The 22,718-nt window shown below is 27.9% G+C and overlaps 1 protein-coding gene across 5 annotated transcripts in view; it reads right to left on the reverse strand.

Moving 5' to 3' along the window:
- LOC100165865 (teneurin-a) overlaps positions 1-22,456 on the reverse strand; it is a 43,164-nt gene extending 20,708 nt beyond the window's left edge. For 2 of the 5 annotated variants that reach the window (XM_003243598.4, XM_016803369.2), the window contains exons 1-10: positions 21,999-22,456; positions 10,276-10,556; positions 10,103-10,207; positions 8,486-9,085; positions 8,205-8,399; positions 7,940-8,149; positions 7,663-7,848; positions 7,415-7,561; positions 5,922-6,129; positions 4,132-4,158 (exon numbers count right to left, since the gene is read on the reverse strand). In XM_003243598.4, coding sequence (XP_003243646.1) covers positions 4,132-4,158; positions 5,922-6,129; positions 7,415-7,561; positions 7,663-7,848; positions 7,940-8,149; positions 8,205-8,399; positions 8,486-9,085; positions 10,103-10,207; positions 10,276-10,498 — 1,901 coding nt within the window. In that variant the 5' untranslated portion in view covers positions 10,499-10,556; positions 21,999-22,456. Of the gene's footprint in view, positions 1-4,131; positions 4,159-5,921; positions 6,130-7,414; positions 7,562-7,662; positions 7,849-7,939; positions 8,150-8,204; positions 8,400-8,485; positions 9,086-10,102; positions 10,208-10,275; positions 10,557-18,191; positions 18,516-21,998 lie in introns of those variants that run through there. The other 3 variants (XM_003243597.4, XM_016803371.2, XM_016803370.2) reach the window with 2 other exon arrangements.
- Between the last annotated feature and the right edge of the window lie 262 nt (positions 22,457-22,718).

Raw genomic sequence — 22,718 nt, forward strand, 5'->3', positions numbered from 1 at the left:
AACTATTAAATGTTGTTGAATTTATTTTTGTTTTTCCAAAGATAAACGCAGCTGTGGAACGTTTGTTTTCACTCATAAACAGCAGTACAGCACATGGACCAATGTAAGAAACAAACTTGATATAAAAGCTTCTCTTATTATAAAAACGTGTTCCAATGATATATTTTGTGATGAAATCTATGATCACATTTTGGAAAACAAATCTTTATTAAAACAAGTGCATGGATCAGCCAAAGATTCATAAAATTCACAGGAGCAACCCGGGACTCCAAAATTTCCGAAGACTGGTCATTGAATTATTTTTACATTTGTTTGATTTTTTTTTTTTTTTTGATTAACCTAAGCCGTAAATAAAATTGATTGAAGACACGTGTACACTATATTTTAAAATATAATTCATAAATAATATGAATAATAGTGTTTTACATAATATTGAATTTGCATAACATGTACATTGTACATTGTATAATTGCTTGCATAAATTATTCATTATAAAAAAATATAACAATCAAAAAAGTAAATATTATTTATTTCAATACATTTCAGGTTAAAAAAAAATGTCTTGAGTTTGGGAAATTTTTACTTGGTAACCCTAAACTAACAGTGTTATCTGATGACACGTGACGTGTAGTTACTGTTTGTTTCTGATTTATTTTAAGAATTAAATTGGTATATAATATAATACAGAAATAATATTTATATTTATATATATTATTTCAACCTGGAGTTATTACATTCCAACCACTACAATATGTGACAAATTTTGTTTTTTTAATACCATCTTAGTAACTCTTGTATTTTATAAATAAGTTTATTTTGAGCTAGTTAGTCATTGTTTAGGAGCTAATCAATGATACCATTTAAGGGTAAAATATCGACTACCTAATTGGGAGTTAACTTAATTGGTTTCAAATTAATTTAAATAAAGTTTATGTTAAATCTTAAATATTATAAATTAGCATAATCGGGTAGTTATTAGTTTAATTTTAAACATTTTCCTATGAGCAATTAATTATTATTTTGTATCTACTTAGTTTCCTTTTGTTAATTTATTTACAGTGACTTTTATTGAAATAAAATAAGGCTGGTAACAATTCATCAAAAATTTGGTAGGTAACAATTCAGCTACAAGTACAGTAATAATTATTAATTAATTTTACATTTTATTAATTGTCATTAATTATTTTGAACAAATTTGATTACTCATGATCAGTTACAGAGTTGTTACATAGGCACACATGAGTACATGACATATAAAACATACCTAAGTAGGTAAGTATCTAACGATTTAAATATTCCAATATAATAGCTTGATAAAAAAAAGATCTTAAAGTTTAGGCATTGAAAAATCAGCCCAATCAAAGCTGATTCAACAGTCTATATAATTGCAATTATAAATTATATTGTTTATTAATTATAATGTACCTAAAATGTGTACATTTTGCCAATATTTAACTTTATTCTCTAAACATGACAAAAAAAAACGTTACAGAAATGACAATTATTGTGTGACACAATTAAAAAGTTAAGACTGGCTACTATACGAAGAAAAATGTTAATTGAAAAATGAAACGGTTTGTTTTTACTATAATAATTAAAAAAAAAAAAAATCTAAAAATATTGAAAGATACAAGGACGCCACAATTCAACAAGCAACATTTACAGGCGCTGGAATAAAGTTGATTTATTTCCAATTCGGCTTTTGGCTTTTTATAACAGATTATAAAATAAGTTCAAAATCGTTACTCTTTTTTTGTTCACTATTAGGTATTAGTAGATAGTTAAGATGTAATTATGAGTGCAAATGGATATTAGCTGCATGTTTATAAATGATTTAGTAATAATAGCATATTTTATTAATCGATAAACAAATCCATACGTATGACTGCAATAGTTATCAACGTGATGTTTAGGCCATATTATACGTCTTCTAACTGAGTACGGTTCTATATTAATAAGTAGATAATGTCTGCATATTTACAAGTTATATTATTATTATAATTCATATTCCATTCATAGATATTTGTATTCACGATTTACGGTAGTTTAATCAGTAGGTAATTAAACAATGGTTATACTGTTCGAAAATTAAACAAACAATAATTTAGGTATATATTTACAATGTTGTTATTTTGATACATAATAATATATTAGATAATATTATGTAAACGTTCGCATGCAAAAAGCAGAATACGCCTGAACAAAACAAAAAAAATTAAAAACAAGCATAAATTAGACAAAATATTAAGCCGAAAGTGTTTGGTTCTGCAAGCTGTTGCACAAAATGATGTGCAGTATCTATTCTAATGACATTTTAAACAAGCATTATTTCGCGTTGTCGGTGATAACAGAGAAATATACATGCAATAATGATTTCGTTGTGGTTGGTGTTGTAAGTTTTATTTTTTTAAACAGAAACACAATAGGTATACCTAATATACGGATGTACACGCAAAAAATGCGAATTAATTAGTCAGATACGAAAAATATTGAGAAAAAAATAGCTGCAACCAATGTAGCATCGTTAAACCATAATTTCGATAGGATTGACCAAATCGCGGTAGGTAGGTACCTACGCAAAAATATACGGAAATCGTTGACCCGATCGAAATATAAAAAAACATTGCTACCTATTATACAAACAAATTAATTCAATACTAATAATAATACTTAAAATAAAATGTACTTAATGTATGATCATACTGTAATATTTTACTAAATGGTCAACTCTCAAATCAAATCTACATTGAAAATGTAATTAAGTTATGAATGTATCAATATGTGTTTAAACAGTTAACAGTAAACACTTAAGAAAATTACACAGATTTTAAGTAGGTAACTGACTTGAATTTTTGAGAGATTCCTGGGAGCTGCCTATACTACGCATTAAACAATTGTTTGGTTTAAAAGTTTAAGGCAGCAGCATGGTATACTAATCTATTCGTCATTAAAAATATCTTGTACTTAGAACTTAGAAGAGTAAAATCTTGTACTTCTTGTACAATTCTAAGTTTATGACGAAAATATTATAATCATGTGTAAATAAAAAAAATACACAACTTGGTTAAAATATCCGCAAATGTAATATCGATGAAAAAAAATGTATATAAATATCCCCCAAAAAAATTGTAATATAATATTGTGACACAATATAAAAATAATAATAATAATAATTATCTTAGGTAAGTACCGATATTGTAGTTATATAATAATATCACCCGCGTTATCGATCCATCCATCATAAAAATCACAATCGTGTAGGTATTCATTTTTTGTTAGTTTGTTTTTTTTTTTAAATTAATATAAATAAAATATAAATAACCTATAAAACAAAATATTTAATATCAGTGCTAAAATGTTTGCTTCTAATGCCTATATTCTAATTACTACTGGACGACACATTTAGAGACACATATGACACAAAACAAAGTTGTAGATACCTGTATTATACTTGTAAACATATCGCAAGAGCATCAGCTGAGGTTATCTGTATATTGTAGTAATTAATAAGCTAACCAAAATGTGTAAGTATAGTATAAAAAACAAACTTGTACAACTTCGATCAACAGCGTAATTTGTGTTATTATTATTATTATTAATATCAACGAAGTAGTAAAATTTGTAAACAATTTTGCAGGTGGAGTTTTACTATGCTAATAGTTAACGATTTTTCTCTTAACCAATATAATAATCACGGGCTATTTTTTAATCCCGTAAACGACATCGACACCAACTCTGTACATAAACAATTCCCATGCTGTTACCTTATACCTTTATTTGAATAGTTAAATGTTCAATTGTTAAATCGGATAATATAGTTCATAATATTATAAGATACTAGAAGGGGAGTTTTTATTATAGGCAACAAAAATCTACTCATTCTTGATGAAGTTACGAACAAATAAATATTACTATAATCTGGGTTAAAAATTTCGCAAACAACAAATTATAAAATTATTATATATATTATTATAATCAATTAGTCATTTCTTAAATTGTTTACCAAAATGAGAACAAAATGATGAGCAATCTGACTATGTGCTGTCAGAAAAAAAAACCAAATACAAGCTTTATGAAATATTAAAAAAAAAAACCAAAAACAAAATTACAATTTATAATTTGTAAACTTACCCAGGTGTAAAGGAGTTCCAAAATTCACTATGGTACATATTCGTTTCGAAGTGTACGAGGACGGACAATAGAAAAAAAGAGAATGAAAAAGAGAAGGAATATTACCAAAATACCATTTTAAAATATATAAAAAAAAACATCTTATCATCTAACTCTTGTGAGCTCAAGACATCTTAAACAAACCAAGTATAGAAATATTGCGCTGAACATTGGATTAGCCCAGTTGATTTTTGTAAATTGCAATTTCTTACAAACGCAAAAATATGGCGGAGTTCGTTGGTAAATGATAAAATACGTTTTAATTATCTTATATACTTAATAGCATTTAGTAAAATCAAAGAACGACATTTCTAATAGATTTGTTTAAGATGTCTAAAAATTGTTCTTAAATCATAATATATTATATAGGTACTAAACATACATTTTTGAGAAACATTAATCGTGTGATTTAAACTTATATGAATTGTGTTGCGTGTTTTAGTTTTATTACTTTGTTTTATGATAACAATTTAAACTAAACAATAGTATACCATCTTAACAGCGTTAGAATATTTTATTTTGTTGAACTATATTGTGTTGAAAATTCTATTCAATAACCAAAACGAACTCCACCTGCATTTTGAAAAGTCTCGTAATGCTCGTTTTTCATATGTCGATCTTGATATTATCAAGCTTGTCGTTTCACAATTACGTAATTTAAGTGTAAATGTGATTATGTAAAAGTATACGTATATATACATAATATATAAAACATATAATATAAATATGTATATATACATATAAATATATATAAGTATATATATATTGTTTTTGCCGAAAGCCAAGCCTTTTGGAACAACATTTTTATTCAGAAAAGGGTACTACACAGGCAGCTACTTATTACAAATAAAGTAAGAAATGAGTCACAAGTATTTTTTTTTCGAGACGTACACAATGGAATTTCGACATATCTATGTAATAAAAGCATTAACACACACAACACAGTGTTGAAAATAAAATAAGTAAAACAAGTAAAATAACAATAAAAAAAAAAAAAAAGATAGTTGAATCTATCCAACCCCATACACCTAAACATATTATTACTTATTAATTGTATCTCAATGGAATAAAATAAATGATCAACGAGTCTGATTGTATTGTAGAAGTCGTACTGTCGTACTGATCTATTTTTTAGGTACAACTTATCATGTATGTATATTGGAAAACATTAGAAATAGAATACATTCCTACTCTAACAATGGATCGGTCATTTGGCACTTTATCAAAATGTCTAAATCGTTTATTTTTAAATTACACAAAACGATATTTTATGATTATAAATTGATTAAAAATGGTAATAAAAAATTTGGGAATATTTTTATTTTTTGGGAATCATTTTCCTAAATACTGGATCAGCATTTAGAAAAAATACGAATCCGAAACTAAGAAATTATAAATCAATTTACCGTTATCCTTTCAGTTCAAGGTTAGCTGTTTTATCTACTATTATAATAGCTAAATGTGTATAATATAATAATGCTTTCAACAAAGTGTACCTTGGTATGGATTTTTTGAGTAAATTTAAGCCAAAAATATATTTAATTATTTGATATACGGACGACCAATGGTTGTGTATTTTGGTACACACAGCTTATAATAATTAATGTGTGCCTTTAATTTGTTCAAACTTGAGAATATTGAAAATAATTGTATTTAACATGTGAATCATTATACATTTGTTTAAATAAGTGATTGAAATATATAATATGTATTATGTATGAATAGGTGTAATGACATAACCAAACACTTACTTCTCTCTGTATTCATCCAAATGTGCATAGCTTTGGACACTATGCTCTTCTACCAAAAATTTCACTCTTTGATAAAACGAAGCCGTTACCGACGGTGGCTGTTTCCTTAGTAATACGTCAAGAGGATCATTGGAAGCTAAACACATTATATGCTCAGCACACGAAGCAGAATTACAGCACTCACTATCTGAACAATCAGTCATTCCATCTAAACAGTTATATATGTTATATTGTACATCATAGTAAAACAGAATACCTAGGTATTTAATTAAAAATATTATGTTACAATAAATAATATAATACATTTTTTCAGTGGTTTCAACCACAAGTCGTAAATACATATTTTTGTATACGTATAATAATATATTAAATAATTTAAACACTATGTAAGTAAACATTGGTATGGTAGGTAGGTACTACTTTATATTTTTAAACACTCATAAAGTCGTAGGGTCACTAAGTAATTATAATTGAAATTAGTGGTGAGCAAATTAGTCATAAACTTGCAGTCTTGGTCTTGATCTGATGTTGCATTCGCAAGATCAAGACAAATATTGTAAATAGGTACACTAGCAAGACCATAAAAAGAGTTGAAGTGCAATACTGGAACCAAAGAGCAAAATGACAAGATTCTAGTTGTAATACAAATTGTAAACTTAGTAACTGTATAGACGTATAGAAAATAGTGATTTATCATTATTACTAGAAATTTATAGACCCAACTTATTCGTTAGGTAACCCGTATAAATATTGAATACATTATAATATTATTATTATAATTACATACTATATACGGATACCACCTGATCATCGTATAGTTTTAGAATTAAGAATTAATATATTATATTAGGCATATATAGGTATATTAATAATATGGTAAAATTTGCTACGCATATAACTATAATATTTGTTAGATTCCTTGATAATATTTTATATGCCGTGGGTAAGTGTAAAATAATCTTATTTCTTAAATAAAATTCAGTTTTTGGACGAATGATGAAGTTACTAGTGGTTTTTTTTAACGTGAAACTCTATCTATTTGTATTTATGCTAATATAATCACAGTTACTTGCAATTATACACACACAAACAGTACCTAAATTTAATGAATATTTTAAAACGATATAAGTGTTTTAAACAAAATATCTGGATTTTGTTAACTGTGTACTTTAGTAAAAATAAAATAAATTACATATAAATGAAATTTAAAATACTGTACGATTAACAAAACAATATTATCGACAATTAAAAAGAAATACTAATACTTTTCAACAAACACCATAAACATCTACTTCAATTACCGATTTCCTCAAGTCTAGTAGACAGTATAAATGAGTTGTTTATGTTTTTTTATATAATATATTAAGGGAAAAATGAAAGACTGCAAGAATCTTGCAACAATACTAAAATAAATTCAACAAGACCAAGAATTTCAAATATTGGTAGGCATTTGCTTTGTTTTGCTCATCACTAATATTTAAATCTAGGTATACCTTGATCATTATCGACTTCATCGTTGCATTCCATTTCTAAGCGAACCGAACAGCTTTCTCCTTCCCATCCATCATTGCATACACAATTGTACATGTTGTTAACTAAGACACAATTTCCGTGATTATCGCAACCGTTATCGCAACCCTCTAGAAAATTCGAAAAAATTGAACTTATAATATAATTTATTATGTTTAGAATAAAACAATATTTAATTATATAATGAATCTAGTTATTATCTTTAACTCACGAAAAGTACAGTGTTTGCCGTTCCATCCCCTAGAACATACACATGTACCGTTTCTACATTGTCCGTGCTCAGAGCATCTATCGTCACAAGGGAGTTGATCACATTTATCACCTGTCCATCCAATGTCACATTCGCATTTACCTTGGTCACATTTTCCATGTGGACCACAGTTAAGATTACACAACGCTGAAATCAGTAAGGTATGGACATGACATGACATATAATCAAAGGTTTAATTGCACAATGAGTGAACGAAAAACGTATAGAGTAAATATACCTTGCGAACAATCTGGCCCAGTCCAAAATTTATTGCAAATACAAACTCCCGTTTCTAAATCATATGCACCATGGTCTGAACAACGAGGGAGGCATTGGAATACTTGCTTATTCATTAATGAACAATCTTCGCCTTGCCATCCTGCTTTGCAATAACATTTACCTGATACACAGATACCGTGGCCAGAACAGCTTTTATCCATACAGTCCACTGAAAACGAAAATATATCTTTATAATCAAATAATAAATAAAAATATCACAGTACCTTCGTCACAATCATCTCCTTTCCATCCCTGTTGGCATTGACATACACCGTTTTTACAAACACCGTGTCCAGAACAATCGGCTACTCTGCAATCTGTTTCTGGTATGTCACATTCTGTACCTTTCCAACCTTCTTCACAATGACAAAGGCCTCCACCGTATTTTCCATGGTTTGAACACAACATTGGACATACACCTTGATGGGTTTTTCGTTTATTAGTTAGTACAATTTAACAAGCTCCAATCAAATCGAAAGAAATATAGAAATGCAAACATATTTACTTTTAGAACAATCGTTTCCTTGATATCCATCGATGCAGTCACACTTTCCGAGATAACAGGACCCGTGCCCGGAACATTCGTTGGGACAGGTCGTTGAAACATCTTCGGCTTCTGCGATTTTAAGTACTACCGTGTGTGGTCGGAGATCATCGTTATAAATGGACAAAAACCATCGACCCGTGTCTAAGTACTGTATTAATGTCACATTAACGACCAATGGATCTTTTTCGATAACATCTGTTGACCTGCGACTTAGCCTGTTATCCAATCTACCTCCCTTAATGAATTCCGAAAAATCATGTTGGGTTATACTAGGAGCTACGTTTCGTCGACCATATACAGCGAAATTAGCTCCCCATGGCAATGTTAGGTTGAGCCTCATGAACACTGGTTGTTTATTATAAAACTCCAAATTCCAAAAATGGTATGGATATACATTGGAACTGTATGGAGTATTGAAGCTAGTTATTTCCAAGACTGAGGGCCATTGATACCTAGTATGTTGGCGATGCAAATCACTTTGATCTTCTGGAGTTACGTCGCTTTTAAATTTACCGCGTATTGATACATTTGCCACAGTAGTCGTTGTCAATGGCGGAGCTGAAAAAAACGATTTTATGTATTAAAACGTTATAGATTTAGTGTAGATAGTTAATCACAAACTATGCCACTATGGAAAATGAATTTAAATTTGTTACATGGGTAATTATTTAATACGTATATAAAACACAGTTAGAAAAATGTACTTTTTATAGATATTATCGATAACCCATTTCTAAGAATGTGCTTGTTGGATTTACTCATCAGAAAATCTATTAAATACCACAAGTAAAAGTTGTTATATTAATATTTTTTGACTTTTTGTAAAAATGTATTTCTACATGTTCCAAAAAATGTATGACGTATCTAAAATTCTTATTAGTTAAAGTTTGGATTTAAATAATCTAGTATTTATCTAAGATCAATGGCCGAAGCTCAAAATTGTTTGATCGATGGACCAATAATATAATATAAATGATAATAAAGCCACACATTGACAAATAGTTAATCTTTTTCTTTTTAAGTCTAGTATTATAAAAACGCAATTGAATAAATAAACTTAGGTTGATTAAATATCAATAATATCAATAAATACATTAAAAATACTATGTATTAAAATTAAATTATTTATTTATAAGAAATATTCAAAAAAATATAATACATATTTTGACAACATTTCTTCCAAATAAAATAAGCTTAAAAAAATATATGGTACGTCCTATATTAGGAACGATAAACATTAAGTGATATGTATAATTAAATCTAGAATTTAATTTAAAAGAATTTTATTTTTATTTTGAAATTATAAATATTTAACCCGATTTATTAACTATTCATCTACAGTCATTGCTATATTATGTATATGTAACAACAAATGTGTAAGACAAAAACTAATTGTTTTGAACATGTTCCAAACATAAATCTCTAGATTAATAGAGTATAAAAGGGTACAAAAGTAAAGTATTTTTATTTGGTTATTGTATAATAATGATATGTAGATAGGTTTAGATATTTATATTTTATATGTGTATTTTGCTGTCTAATTATTGATGATATTAAAATACAATTATTTCTTACCTTCAGTGGTAAGTTTCAGCGAATTTTCCAAATCCATTGCAATAGCCCTTGATTTTTCCATGAAAACACATTTTTCCCTTATGTCTGTACATGATTTCCTCATAGCTATTTTCAAAGAAACAAATCGTACATCATAATGGAACTTTACTTTATCTTTATTGATATTAACTAACCCATCAAATAAATAAGGAATGTGGTGATTATGAAGGTAACAAAGACCATTAGAAGAAAACTGCATTTCCATGTGCATTTTAAATTGCATTTTTGTTGTATTTCTTGAAATCTTGAAGTTGAGTACGGCGAATATTGTGAACTTAATCCCGTAGACCTTAATGGAAAAACTGGTACAGGCGGATTAGCCCTTGAATTTGTATTAAGCTCACCAGGGAACATCATTTTGAATAATTTTCCACTTCAAATATTAACATGCTGATAAACTGTCCATTGGGAAATCCTAAACACACAATACAAATAGTATAAAACATTATAAATATATTTTACCTGCGTAGAAAATTTATAAAAAGTTAGAACTTCTTGTAGTAAGTGTTAAATATCTAATTATTATTCAATAGCTAATAAATTTCAAATATATAATAGTATAAATAATTTAAATGTTTCGTTAGGTCGATAAGCCGTAGATATTTGCTCCTGGCTACTTGTATTTAAAAATAAAATACTCAACATTCGATATTTTACATATTATTATGATATTCTAAGATAAATAACATTTGTCACTTTATCGATTTGTAATTGTATGACAAATTATTATTAACAACAGTGGTCAATAAAAAAGTTATGTAAATATAGATTAGAAAATATTAGTTATTGGTTTTAATTTTCAATATGACATTTATATTTGTATTTTTTTTTTTTTTTGTGGGTACCTATTGTACATTTTGTTAGTGCAGGTAAAATTTAGGAAAAAATAGTTTTTCTTTTAAAATTATCTGTTAACAACTGCCAGTCTAATTTTAGTAATTACCATAGACGCGACTTGTCTGGTTTTATTGTTTTCGTAGTTCGAACCAAAATAACAAATACTATTTTTTTTAAGTGTAGCCAACAGAAAAATATTCTACACATAATTTAAAAAAATAATAATAAGTATTTACAATTGTTTATATCTCGTTTAAATGATTACGAAATTAATAATAATCATTATATACATATAATTATTTATTAATAAAACATGCCTTTTAAGAATAATAATATTTTGATTTATGGGTATATTTATGGACAATATTATACAACAATTTTATAGTACCTCTATTTTATAAGTAAACAATAACATAAATAATTTCAAAGGTTTGTTTGAGACGTCGAAAAATAAAATCCAAGTATATTTAAGATAAGCTATTAATTTTAACAAATAAAAATCTGAGACTTGCGTATACAATCTAAAAATTCATGCAGTAGACACTCATATCAAATTAATTAATAAAGTAGGTATAGATTATCAGGTACCATATAGAAACTGTTTAACTGATATGTATAATACAAAAATAGAATATCCAAACCAAGTGATTCGAACATAAGATATTAATAAATTAGGTACGCATACGGCATAGTACATTTTATACCACATTATAATATGTATTTTTAAGTGAATATTAAAATGCAATAGTGTAGTAGGTAATTAAAAAAAAAGTTACTTGATTAATGAAAAAAAATTGTTAATAGTATTTGTTTCAAGCACTTTTTTAATATAATACCAAAATTTCAAATATTTATATAAAATACATTTTTATTTATCAGTGATCTAAGATATTAAAAACTTCAAAACTCGATTCTATCAAAATTATAAATTTTTAGTTTCTACGCTGATGTAGGTACTCAAAATAGTTTTTGAACCAAATATTATGTTAAAATATTTAAATTAAGTCGGGATTAGCTAATAGTTTTAAAATCAAGGAGATTTGGAACTGTTGTTTGTATTATAGGTATGTTAAATATTCTAGTAAAAATAAAACCACAAGTACCTATAGGTAGGTAAAGGCAATGTTAATATTAGTAGGCACCTAAAACAGTTTTTACAATTCTAAAAATGAATAACAAAATAAAAGAGGGATTTTCTCTTTTTTATTCAATGGTATTGAGCATGGGGGTGACCGGGTGGACCATGATGTAGGTACGATACTTGTTATAGATTGCAACTTGCCAACTTAGATCATATAGTTACATAGTAGTATTATTTTATTCTTTGGTCTAGAATTGTAATTTTTAATTTTTAATTTTTTTGTATCATGAAACATTAATAATAACTACCTAAGTTTATATCTATAAAAATTAAATTGTTAAATTATTAATACATGATATTACTTGTACGGGGGTGCTGATATATATATCTATTTATATGTTATTTTATGATGTTCCGCGTTTTAATCTTTAACCCTAAAAAGCTTAGCATAGTTTTTTTATGTAAAAGTCGAATGATTGTATTTATGCTTTATATATCTATAGTTGGCATAAAATAAAATATAAATCAATTAAATTAAAAATGTTTTGAAATATCATTCATTGCCCATAATAGGTTCGGGTTACTTTGCCACAACGGACAGCGCACGCTTATGATGATGGTGAGTAAAACCTTTTGCTTAAAACAAATCCATCGCATCAATGACTGAAAATGCGCACATCAATGATTTTTCGAAGTCTTCAAAAGTCGATTATAGATATCATATTGATAAGGTATTTCTTTGTATTACTGCCAAGCTATAGGTAGGTACACGAAAACTAAACATTGACTGTTGTGAATAGCATTTTTCCAAACTTCGAATTTATAATATTATATTATTATGCTCTTATTGTATTACGAATTTTTGTTTTAATAAATATACATATTCTGACTCGTACGAATTAAATAGTTTCTCATCCGATGAAAATTGATGAAAGTTTCTTAGTATGAACTTTTCACGGAGAAAACATTTTGAATTTGTCGAAGATAGAAATTTCTGCAATTTCGTAAAACTTTAATGTTAGAGCACTACTAGTTTAACAACGATAAATATTTTTTACTTTTAAAAACCCATTTGTGGCAATCCATAAAGTTGTATGTTTATGGATTATAATTAAATGTATTGCACTTTTAGAGTGGAAGTTATATTTTGTGTTGCCAAAAAACGATTTACCTAAATAATATTAAAGGCATATTATACTTAAACAACGATCTAAGTAATATTATAATATGAAGGGGCTGACGTGTCACCGTGCATAGATTATGAAAAGTGACACGTTGCGCGTCATTGTTAATTCAAGTTGAATGTTATTAGAATATTTATAACTCTAATAGTCGGATGTGCATGTTACGAGTCCTCCCTTTCCCTCGTCATAAGATGCAAAGTATTTATAATCAATGCAAATACCTATACATGTTTATTGAGTAAAATACAAAAAGGTACTAAATAATTACCTATATAGTATGTGGGTATGTACGTATAAATATTTTCAGTATGATAAATTGCCGATACTGTGAGTAGGTAATTTACATTATACGACCACAGATCAGTGAACATTATAACTATTAATTGTTATTATTAACATTTTATATGTCAATAGAAAATTGTTTGATTCACCGAACACAGATACAGGTCAATGATTTGTTGATGAGATCTTACACCAATGCAATAGAGAGTAATGTAAATAGTTGGAGTAATGTAAAAAAAAAAAATATTTTTAATTGCATTTAACAACATGAGAAAAATTTAATAAAATTAAACTGGAATAAACGTAAGTCATATCAATAATTCTTGTTTATTCGATTAAATAATATAATAGTAGGTATGACTATTGACTTTGACTGAACAATAATTCTCTGTAAAAAAATTGTAAGCTTCGATCAATTTAATAGGTATTGTACAGTATTAAAATTAAATATTTATTTTATAAACATAATAAATTCTACTAGGTATACATAGAAAATGTGAGCATTGTGCTTATATATAATGATTCTCCAATAATACCTCTGAAATGCAGTTCTGCAATAATATTATAAACTTATATTCAAATATAGCACGCTACGCGTGTACGAGAAATAAGTTCTGACAAAGTTTCTCTATATCACAAAAAAGTGAGTTATATTTTATTAGCAATTTTCATAAGGAAAATGAAAAAAGTTACATGATTCTCTAAGTACATTGCACATAAGTACTAAGTAGAAAATAACCCCTACATTTCAGGACTTTTGTACTGGAATTGACAATACAGGGAGTGGCTTGATTGAAATACGTCTGAAAAACTCGTTTTAATAATAGGGCTTTCATTTTATAGAATGGAAAAAATCCTGTGACAACCCAGTCAGGCTGATCAGAAGCATTTCTTTTTTAACGTGGACGACAGTAAGATTGAATAAAGAATCAGTTTCTGATTCAATAAAGCAAAAACTGCCAAACTTACCTACTCTCTTTTTATACAAGTAGTCGGGCGTATTGAAATTGTATTCAGTCTCTCTTGTAAAAAATACATTTATAAAGTATAAATTCTCGCGTGATCTGTTTATTCACGCCATATTAATTTTTGAAATGTCTATTATTTTTATATTACATTTTTAGCTATTGTTGTAAATTAATTTAGTTCATAAATAATGTAATATAAAGACTCTTTAATATTTAAACCCATACTTAAACTAATTATTCTATATTACAAATTCTAAATTTATATCTTGATAGTTTTTATTTTTATTATTGTTATTATTATCTATTCTATGCTCCTATTACCACTATAGATTTTTATGCTAGAACTTTATAGATATTTTATCGAATACCTATCCTTATTTCTAAGCCAATTAAAATGTATAAGATATTAGAAGTAATACATTGGTTATTCATTAATCTTCATAGATATGCTCACTTATTTATCTAACGGTTTTATTTTCAAAACGAATATTCGATAAAATGTTATTTTTTAGTTTAATACATTTAAAGAAAATAATTTTTAAATATTATGTCATAAACACTTCTTGAAATACGAAAATATTTAAATAAATAAAGTAAATGGCCACTTCAAGTGTCTATTTAATAAGTTGTTGATTACAATCTATTCTACATTCACGTATTTCAATTATTTTTTTTTTGAATTATGCAACATTGTAGCATGACATAAAATTTTTTATTTTATCTGTAGGTACCAGTCGACAAACAAAAATAATTCACATTACGTGAAACTACCCAAGTTGTATCATAAGGTTAGGGGTTTTGGTTCCTTAGTTGGTTAATTAAAAGTGCATGTCAATCAAAACGATGTGCTTGTTTTAGAGGTAGGTATATCATAAAATGTAAACAACCGTTGTCATAACTCATTGTTTTGTTTAAAATGCCTTAAATTAAAATTAAAACAAATTACTGTATTATTAAATAAACTTATTTTTTTGTATATTTAATATGAGTTAAATATTTATTTATATTGGATACAAAATATCGATAATATGTATAACTAACGTATCTTTAAATAAATGTATACATCCGTTTATGATTTTAAATATGACATAAATAAATAATTATAATAATTTATTGTAAATACAAAAATATTTCACGATATGGTCTCTCCAATTTTAAATCATCATTTTTTTTTTTCATGAAGTGTGAAAACACCGTTTCCATTTCCTGAAAGGATCGATTTCACAAAGTATCTATGACATAATAATATATATGTATTATAATATAATATATTGAATATATAAAACGAACTGAATAATTTTTAGTGTGTATAATCTTAAGTAGGTATTTAAATTATAATAATATTAAATATTATGTATGATATATATAGGAAAGTTATTTTTTCTAATTAATGAATTATTCTTTAATTTCCTTCGAGTAACGTACTTATATTATAATCAGATGTTTCAATATAAATTTACAGTTAATATGTTCTAAAATACAACTTATTTGTATTTAAATATTGGTTAAGCGGTACCTATAGACAACATAATATAATTATATCAAAATATATTGATTACCTACTTAGCTTTAAATATATTATATTACTATAAAATTAATTTGTATTATTTAAATGAATATTGTTTATGTTAATACAAATAACGCACGAGTATAAAAACAATCGTTTTTAAGTACTTAAATAGGTACCTAGTTAGTTACTTAAATGTATTCGGTTTATTTTAAAAAATGATTCTGTGGGTACCTATAATATTCAATATGTATGCGGTATTAATTGTATGCTTTTTATTTTTAATTTAAATAAATAAAACGTATGCAGCAGTAAGCAGTAACATCTAAAGAAGTTATGCTAGGGTAAATTCACTAGCTTATAATCAGTGTGGAAACATTTGAAAAATCTATGATAAATGATAATCATTAGAATTCCTACTACCTACCTATAGTAATTACCCTAATTAGCTTCATTCCTATAGGTGATTATAAGATAGGTAGTAGGTACCTATGCATACATCTTTAATAATATTTATTCGTTTTTTGTATGATACTAACTATTAACTAGCTTTCAACTAAACTTTTATTTCATACCAAAAGTAATAATATAAACGTTAAGTTTTCACTAAATTGATATAATTTAATTAGATTTAGATTCCTATACGTCTAGCAAAAAACAACTCAAGACCTATAAGAATCTACTATGTTATCAAATTGTTTTTATTCATTTTGTTTTAGTCTATAGGTAGGTTCTTTAATTGGAATTCTTTCAGTATACACTTCAATTTAATTTCGTTACTAGTTTTATATGATGCGAATGCTTGTGCTAAAAGACCAATATAAACGGTCATTGGATCATGACCATAACATTTATTTTCTAATCTAAAATCACCTCCACTTCCAGAATAACTAGAATAAAAGTATTTTTCTAGAACAAAAGACAGCGTTATTTTCTATTTTATAATTAACATTAGTCCCATGCGCGCGATTAAGACAGTCCGGTATGTTATTATCTCTGTCATATATCGCCAAGGGCTAATAATAACAATGTTTCTTTTCATAACAAGGAACACATCTGGTGTTCCTTCTCAGATATTTCATTTAAAGTCGTTAGTATAGAATATAGATATGAAAACTACCCTTTGTATTAACCACTTGATGACAAAGATATGAAGATTTTATATTATTTTAGAATTTATTTTTGGCTCAACTATGTACGTTTATTTGACTAAATAAAAAACCTGTCAACAGCCGTTCACTTACATATTACATCAATACATAATAAATAGATAATGTTTTCACATATATAAATAAAAGTATTATTATTTACGTATAATATATAATTTAATTTTACAATTAACTGCTAAAAATAACAAAATCGAATGTCTTTGAATAATAATAATTACAATGTTATTACCTCGGTTATTACTTATATTCTCACTTGTACATCATCAAATCACAAGTTATTTATATTAATACTAATCATTAACCTATCATTAAGTTGTAGTAATATTTAGTTTTGTACACAATTATACATTTTATAGGTATACATACGACATACATTGTAAATACGATTTCAATTAGAAACGAGACTGGTTAGAAATTAAATTTCAAATTAAATAATTTGATTAAGTTTATACGCTATTGCCACCTATTGACATTTAATAATAAACATTATATAGTATAAAGATAGCACCTACCATATATTATTAAACTAATAAAACAGTACGAATAAATTTGATAGTTTTGAAATGTAGAATGTTTAATAGGTATGTAATGAATTCAAAAATTCTATTACATTGTTTCGGTTATAAGCGTTGTATATAGTACCTACTGAAAATCTACAGTCCAGAAAGGAATTCTCCATACAGGAAAATCTGTACAAAATACAAAGCAATGGGAACCTTTGCAAATAATGTAATTTATCAATTTAAAAAAAATGTATATTTACGGATGTAAAAAACTGAAAATAATTTTTTTACGATATATTCATACATAGACTAATGAAATCATTTCGATTATAGTTTTTCAAAGTTGAAAAAAATACGATTTTATTTCTATATAATTTTTGGTTTCGGGGGTAAACATAAAACATATTTCCAGGTATAATTAATGTCATTGGTAAGAAGTAATACCTATTCATAGTTCCAAACGATTGGTTGTTTACCTATTTATTTCAACATAAAACTGATAAATAAATAATCACTAACCTTAGGTTATTCGATCAGAGCGCGTTTGTTTTAACAAACATTGGTCGTTAGCACAGGAAAGAAACGTAAAAAAAGTATCACGTTCGTTGCGGCCGACCGGTGTCAATGATTTGACGTCCCGTTAATGTTACAGAAAGCGTCGAGGGTAGGCATTTGAATTTTGGTGTAACCTACGCGTGCGCACAGCCACGTCGAACGAACATGCCCAGAATGTAAACGCAATCGCATTGGTTCTCTTACAGAGTTATCCTACACCGGGGTTTTATTGTTATACTACTTTTTTATATTATAAATATAAGAGAATTTGATCTTCAAAAAACTTCTATTATTATACTATGTCTCATGTTCAAACCTAGGTATTATATCATAAACATTTTTTTGAGATGTTCTTTGTTTTATTCGTGCATCAGTTAAAAATTCAAATGGTAGGAACATTACGTGAAAACTCAGAAAAAAATCGACGTAAAAATACATCCAGCATTAAAAACTAAATGTTTGATTTTAACTAAATTTTTTTTATAATTTAAAACAATTTACGAAATTAAGATACAAAATATGTACATAGTACCAAACAATATAAATTAAGTAAACTGCACTTTACTTAAAACATTCAATATATCGACATTCTTATTAATATTTGAGTAACAAAATGAATGTTATTAAAGGTATATTCTCAAAAATGGTACCTATATTGGGTTTGGTGTAGGTACACTTGATAACACCATTCTTCAACGTCTAAAAAGAAAATGTTCGTTTTCAGTTTTTGTATAATATTTAGTTTTTGAATATTTATTAATATATTGTGTACCTATATTATTTAACTAATCACGAGAGTAGAAATTATAACCAAGTAAAAGCTGTGACAAATTATAATATAATGGTTATTTGTATACGAAGCATACTTATTGTATTTTTTAAAATATTATAATAATACATATAATGATAATATAGTACAGTTATTGTGTATTTCTTGCGTGGGTTTTTTTCATGCGCTTTTTTTTACCGGGGTGTATTTAATATTTGATTTTTGTCCCGATAGATTTTTTGCTTGGGATTTTGTCCAACTACCACAGTGGCAACAATAAATACTATCGGACCACAATCGTATTGCAAAAAAGCCACTCACATAAAAAAAATTAATTAATTTTCATTCAAGTACCTTCCTACTTACTTATTATGTTTGTAGTTTTACACGGATTTTAGCTATTGATTTTTGCGCTTACGTGTTACATTGTTTATCCAACGCAAAATAAATATTGCTACCGTTATTTATTATTACTGCTGGTACTACAAGCGAATAGCCATATCCATATAAACAATATTTTTAATCATGATAATAATTTATATTCACGAAAAAAAAAAACAAAAAATTCAATAGAAATTGTTACGATGATAACTAAAACGTTCTCAAATATCATTAATCAAATACACATTTTGTGTTAAATGTAAGTAATAATGATTCATTTTATTTGTTTAGTTATTATTTCATATAATTCCATAACTAATGTAAACAAACAGACAAATTCAATCATTTGCTTCCGTGAGCGAACTTAAGTTAGGAAGATGAGTTCCAATCTAATTAAGTTTATGTACAAATACAATTTTAAAAAAAACTGTGACAGGTACCACCATTGACTATTGAGTAAATATGTTTATACTCGTTGGTACCTACTTCATAATAATAAAGAATAAATAATAATTACCTAGGTAATATACAAATAAAATAAACAAATAATCTTTAAGAATTAAGAGCTACCTTGAATCCACATTATTGCCAGAAATAAATTATACACATGAATTAATGCTTAAACACAGAAGTTATTCAATAATTAGTTCACCATTTATTATAGACAGGACAGACTTTATAATTAACAAAATTATTAACAAATCTGAAATTAGGGACATTTTTACTATCAATACCAAATGTAACACAAATATTTTTTTGTTACCAATTACATTTATTAATCCTGAATATATTTCTAATGGTTTTTTGCGTATTGCATTTGTGATTTAATTTAAAAGTTATATTCATTATTCATTATATAGAGCATTAGTACTTGTTCGAAACGGGTATGATCAATACTTAGCTGAACGAAAGAGTTAAATGATTTCATTGGCGTTGCCCGATTTATTTATAACATAAATTACCTACTAGAATTCAATTTAACAATGTGCATTTTATAGTGTAATAATTAACAAACAACCAAAGGCATTTATGTTAATTCAACGAAGTTCGTTTTAAACAAAGTTTGTAAAACAAAAAACTTGTAGAAAATAAGGGAGATTATTTACAATATCGTAATTTAAAGTAAACAATTTACCATAAATTACATAAATATAGAAAGAATACAATTGTCAAAAACTAACACATAATTATTATGTGAATGAATTAAAATTAATATTCAAATAACTAATAAGGCATTTAAGCATATTTAAACAGCTCACTACCTCCAAAAAAATTTGCATTTTAATCGTAGTCTATAATATCATAATTTATTCAATTTGGATTTTTCGAGCAGCTAACCTATGTTAAATGTTAAGTATAACATCTTCACCTTACTGTCATTAAAAGTGACTTCCGCATATTATGCTTTTATTTAGTATTTATTGTTACTTGTGACCCACGTGCATTAAGAATGCGTGTTCAATTGTTAGTAGGATTAGGCGTATATATCGATTTTTAAAATTACAAAAAAAATCAAATACATTTTTAGGAAATTTGTAAAAAACATTCAAATGTTTAATTTTAATAACTGTTTGAGTATGATAGAAGAACAAAATATGCAAGTCTACGAAATTGAGGTAAACAGATTTTGATTTTGATTCACGGTGAAATGTATTGTTTCAAGGTATTATTTTCTAAAATTTTAATCCATAGTTCTATTTATCAATTCAATGTATTTTATACCTAACGTCCTAACATAAGACTGGTTGATGTTTATGTCTTGAAAATCATTTGTGGTATGAACAACATCTTTCCTATTAGTTTTTTTTTTGTTGGTATAGTTAAGATTAAATATCATAATATTCTATGTTTACTAATAATAACAACTTTTTTCTATAACAAAGTAATTTATAAAAAGGTGGACAAGTGGGTACCGCACTGCTGTACAGAAATTGCTGACCATGTCATTGTAAGGGATGTGTTATTTGAATTCGATGATAAATCATTTTATAGGAAAAATGATTTTAAGTGGCAACGTTTGTGTCGTCCTAGCACCAGTCAGTAAAAATTTAAACAAGCGAATGATTTTTTTGAATTGAAAAACGTTTATTTTTAATAGGCAGATAGGAACTATAATTTCTCTAATATGTCTTACCAAATTTCTATATATATATATTATATTACCTATTTAGTATTGACAGTAACTATATGGTAATTCAGACGATTTATTATTGTTGAAAACCGCATAACCATCACGATCACATCATATGGACAAACAAATTGGTATAGTTTAAATTTTGGTTTCGAGTAACGAAAAGAAAAGAACGGGATGGGCGCGGAAAGAATTGTAAATCAATGTAGGTACCCGCGACACCTTGCCACCCGACTCCGCGAGCGGTATACGTCGGGAACTGACGGGTGGAAAGGTGGCGGTGGCGGTTTTTTTAAAAATTAAGTCTACGTTGGTATTATAAACTCATCTATCAAATACATGTATACGACGATCGTCGTTAGATTATCCCGTAATTACGTCAACCATGCGATAAGTCGATAAAACACAATAATGATGACGAATAGGATAATAAAAATAACTTGCAGGCCGACGTTATAATTACATTCGACGAGAGGCGTCTACTACTCACCCTTTGTCGTTTCGGCTGACGTCGTTCGGGACACGGTCAGCGGTGGCGGCCCCGTCGTCGATGTGCTCGTTGCAGCCACCCGGTCGTCAAAGGGCTAGCCGTCGTACCGCCGATGGCGGTTCGTCTCCCGTGGGGTGCATCGCGAGTAAGTCGGCGATCAGGGGCGATCGTGAATCAGAAAAATGCCGTTCAATGAACCGACGAAATGATACTCATTCGACAACTATGTACCACAGTGTTCGCCGTTATTGCAGCGTTTCGTTATTTTGGGCAGCGTACGAACGGTGTCTGGAGAGCGAGTGCGCGCGCCTACCGTCGGCCGAGGACAACGGAGTGAAAAAGAATGAGAGAGAATGAAAGAGGAAGAGGAAGCGAAAAACGGAGAGAGATGGAGAGAGAGAGAGAGAGAGAGAGCGCGCGCGTTCGATCAATTATTATACGGTCGAACGGTGGCGGCGGCGGAGCAACTCGTCGGGCGGACGGGCAAATCCATAATGTGTCGCGCGCGCGGCGTTGGCGAAGCTGTCGGCGCGGGCGAGAGGGACGTTTGTCGTGCGCAAGTCCACCCCGCCGCGGTCGTGACGCTCGCACAAGGGTCGCTGCCGCCGCTGCCAACGCGGTCGGGCTCCGTCGCGAGTCCCCGCCGACGATCGTTTCACGGAAAGGGGATTTTCAGTCCGTAATCAAAGCCAAAGCGGTTTCGTGGATTTAATTAAATTT

This window comes from Acyrthosiphon pisum, chromosome X, assembly GCF_005508785.2.
Source record: "Acyrthosiphon pisum isolate AL4f chromosome X, pea_aphid_22Mar2018_4r6ur, whole genome shotgun sequence".
Lineage (NCBI taxonomy): Eukaryota > Metazoa > Arthropoda > Insecta > Hemiptera > Aphididae > Acyrthosiphon > Acyrthosiphon pisum.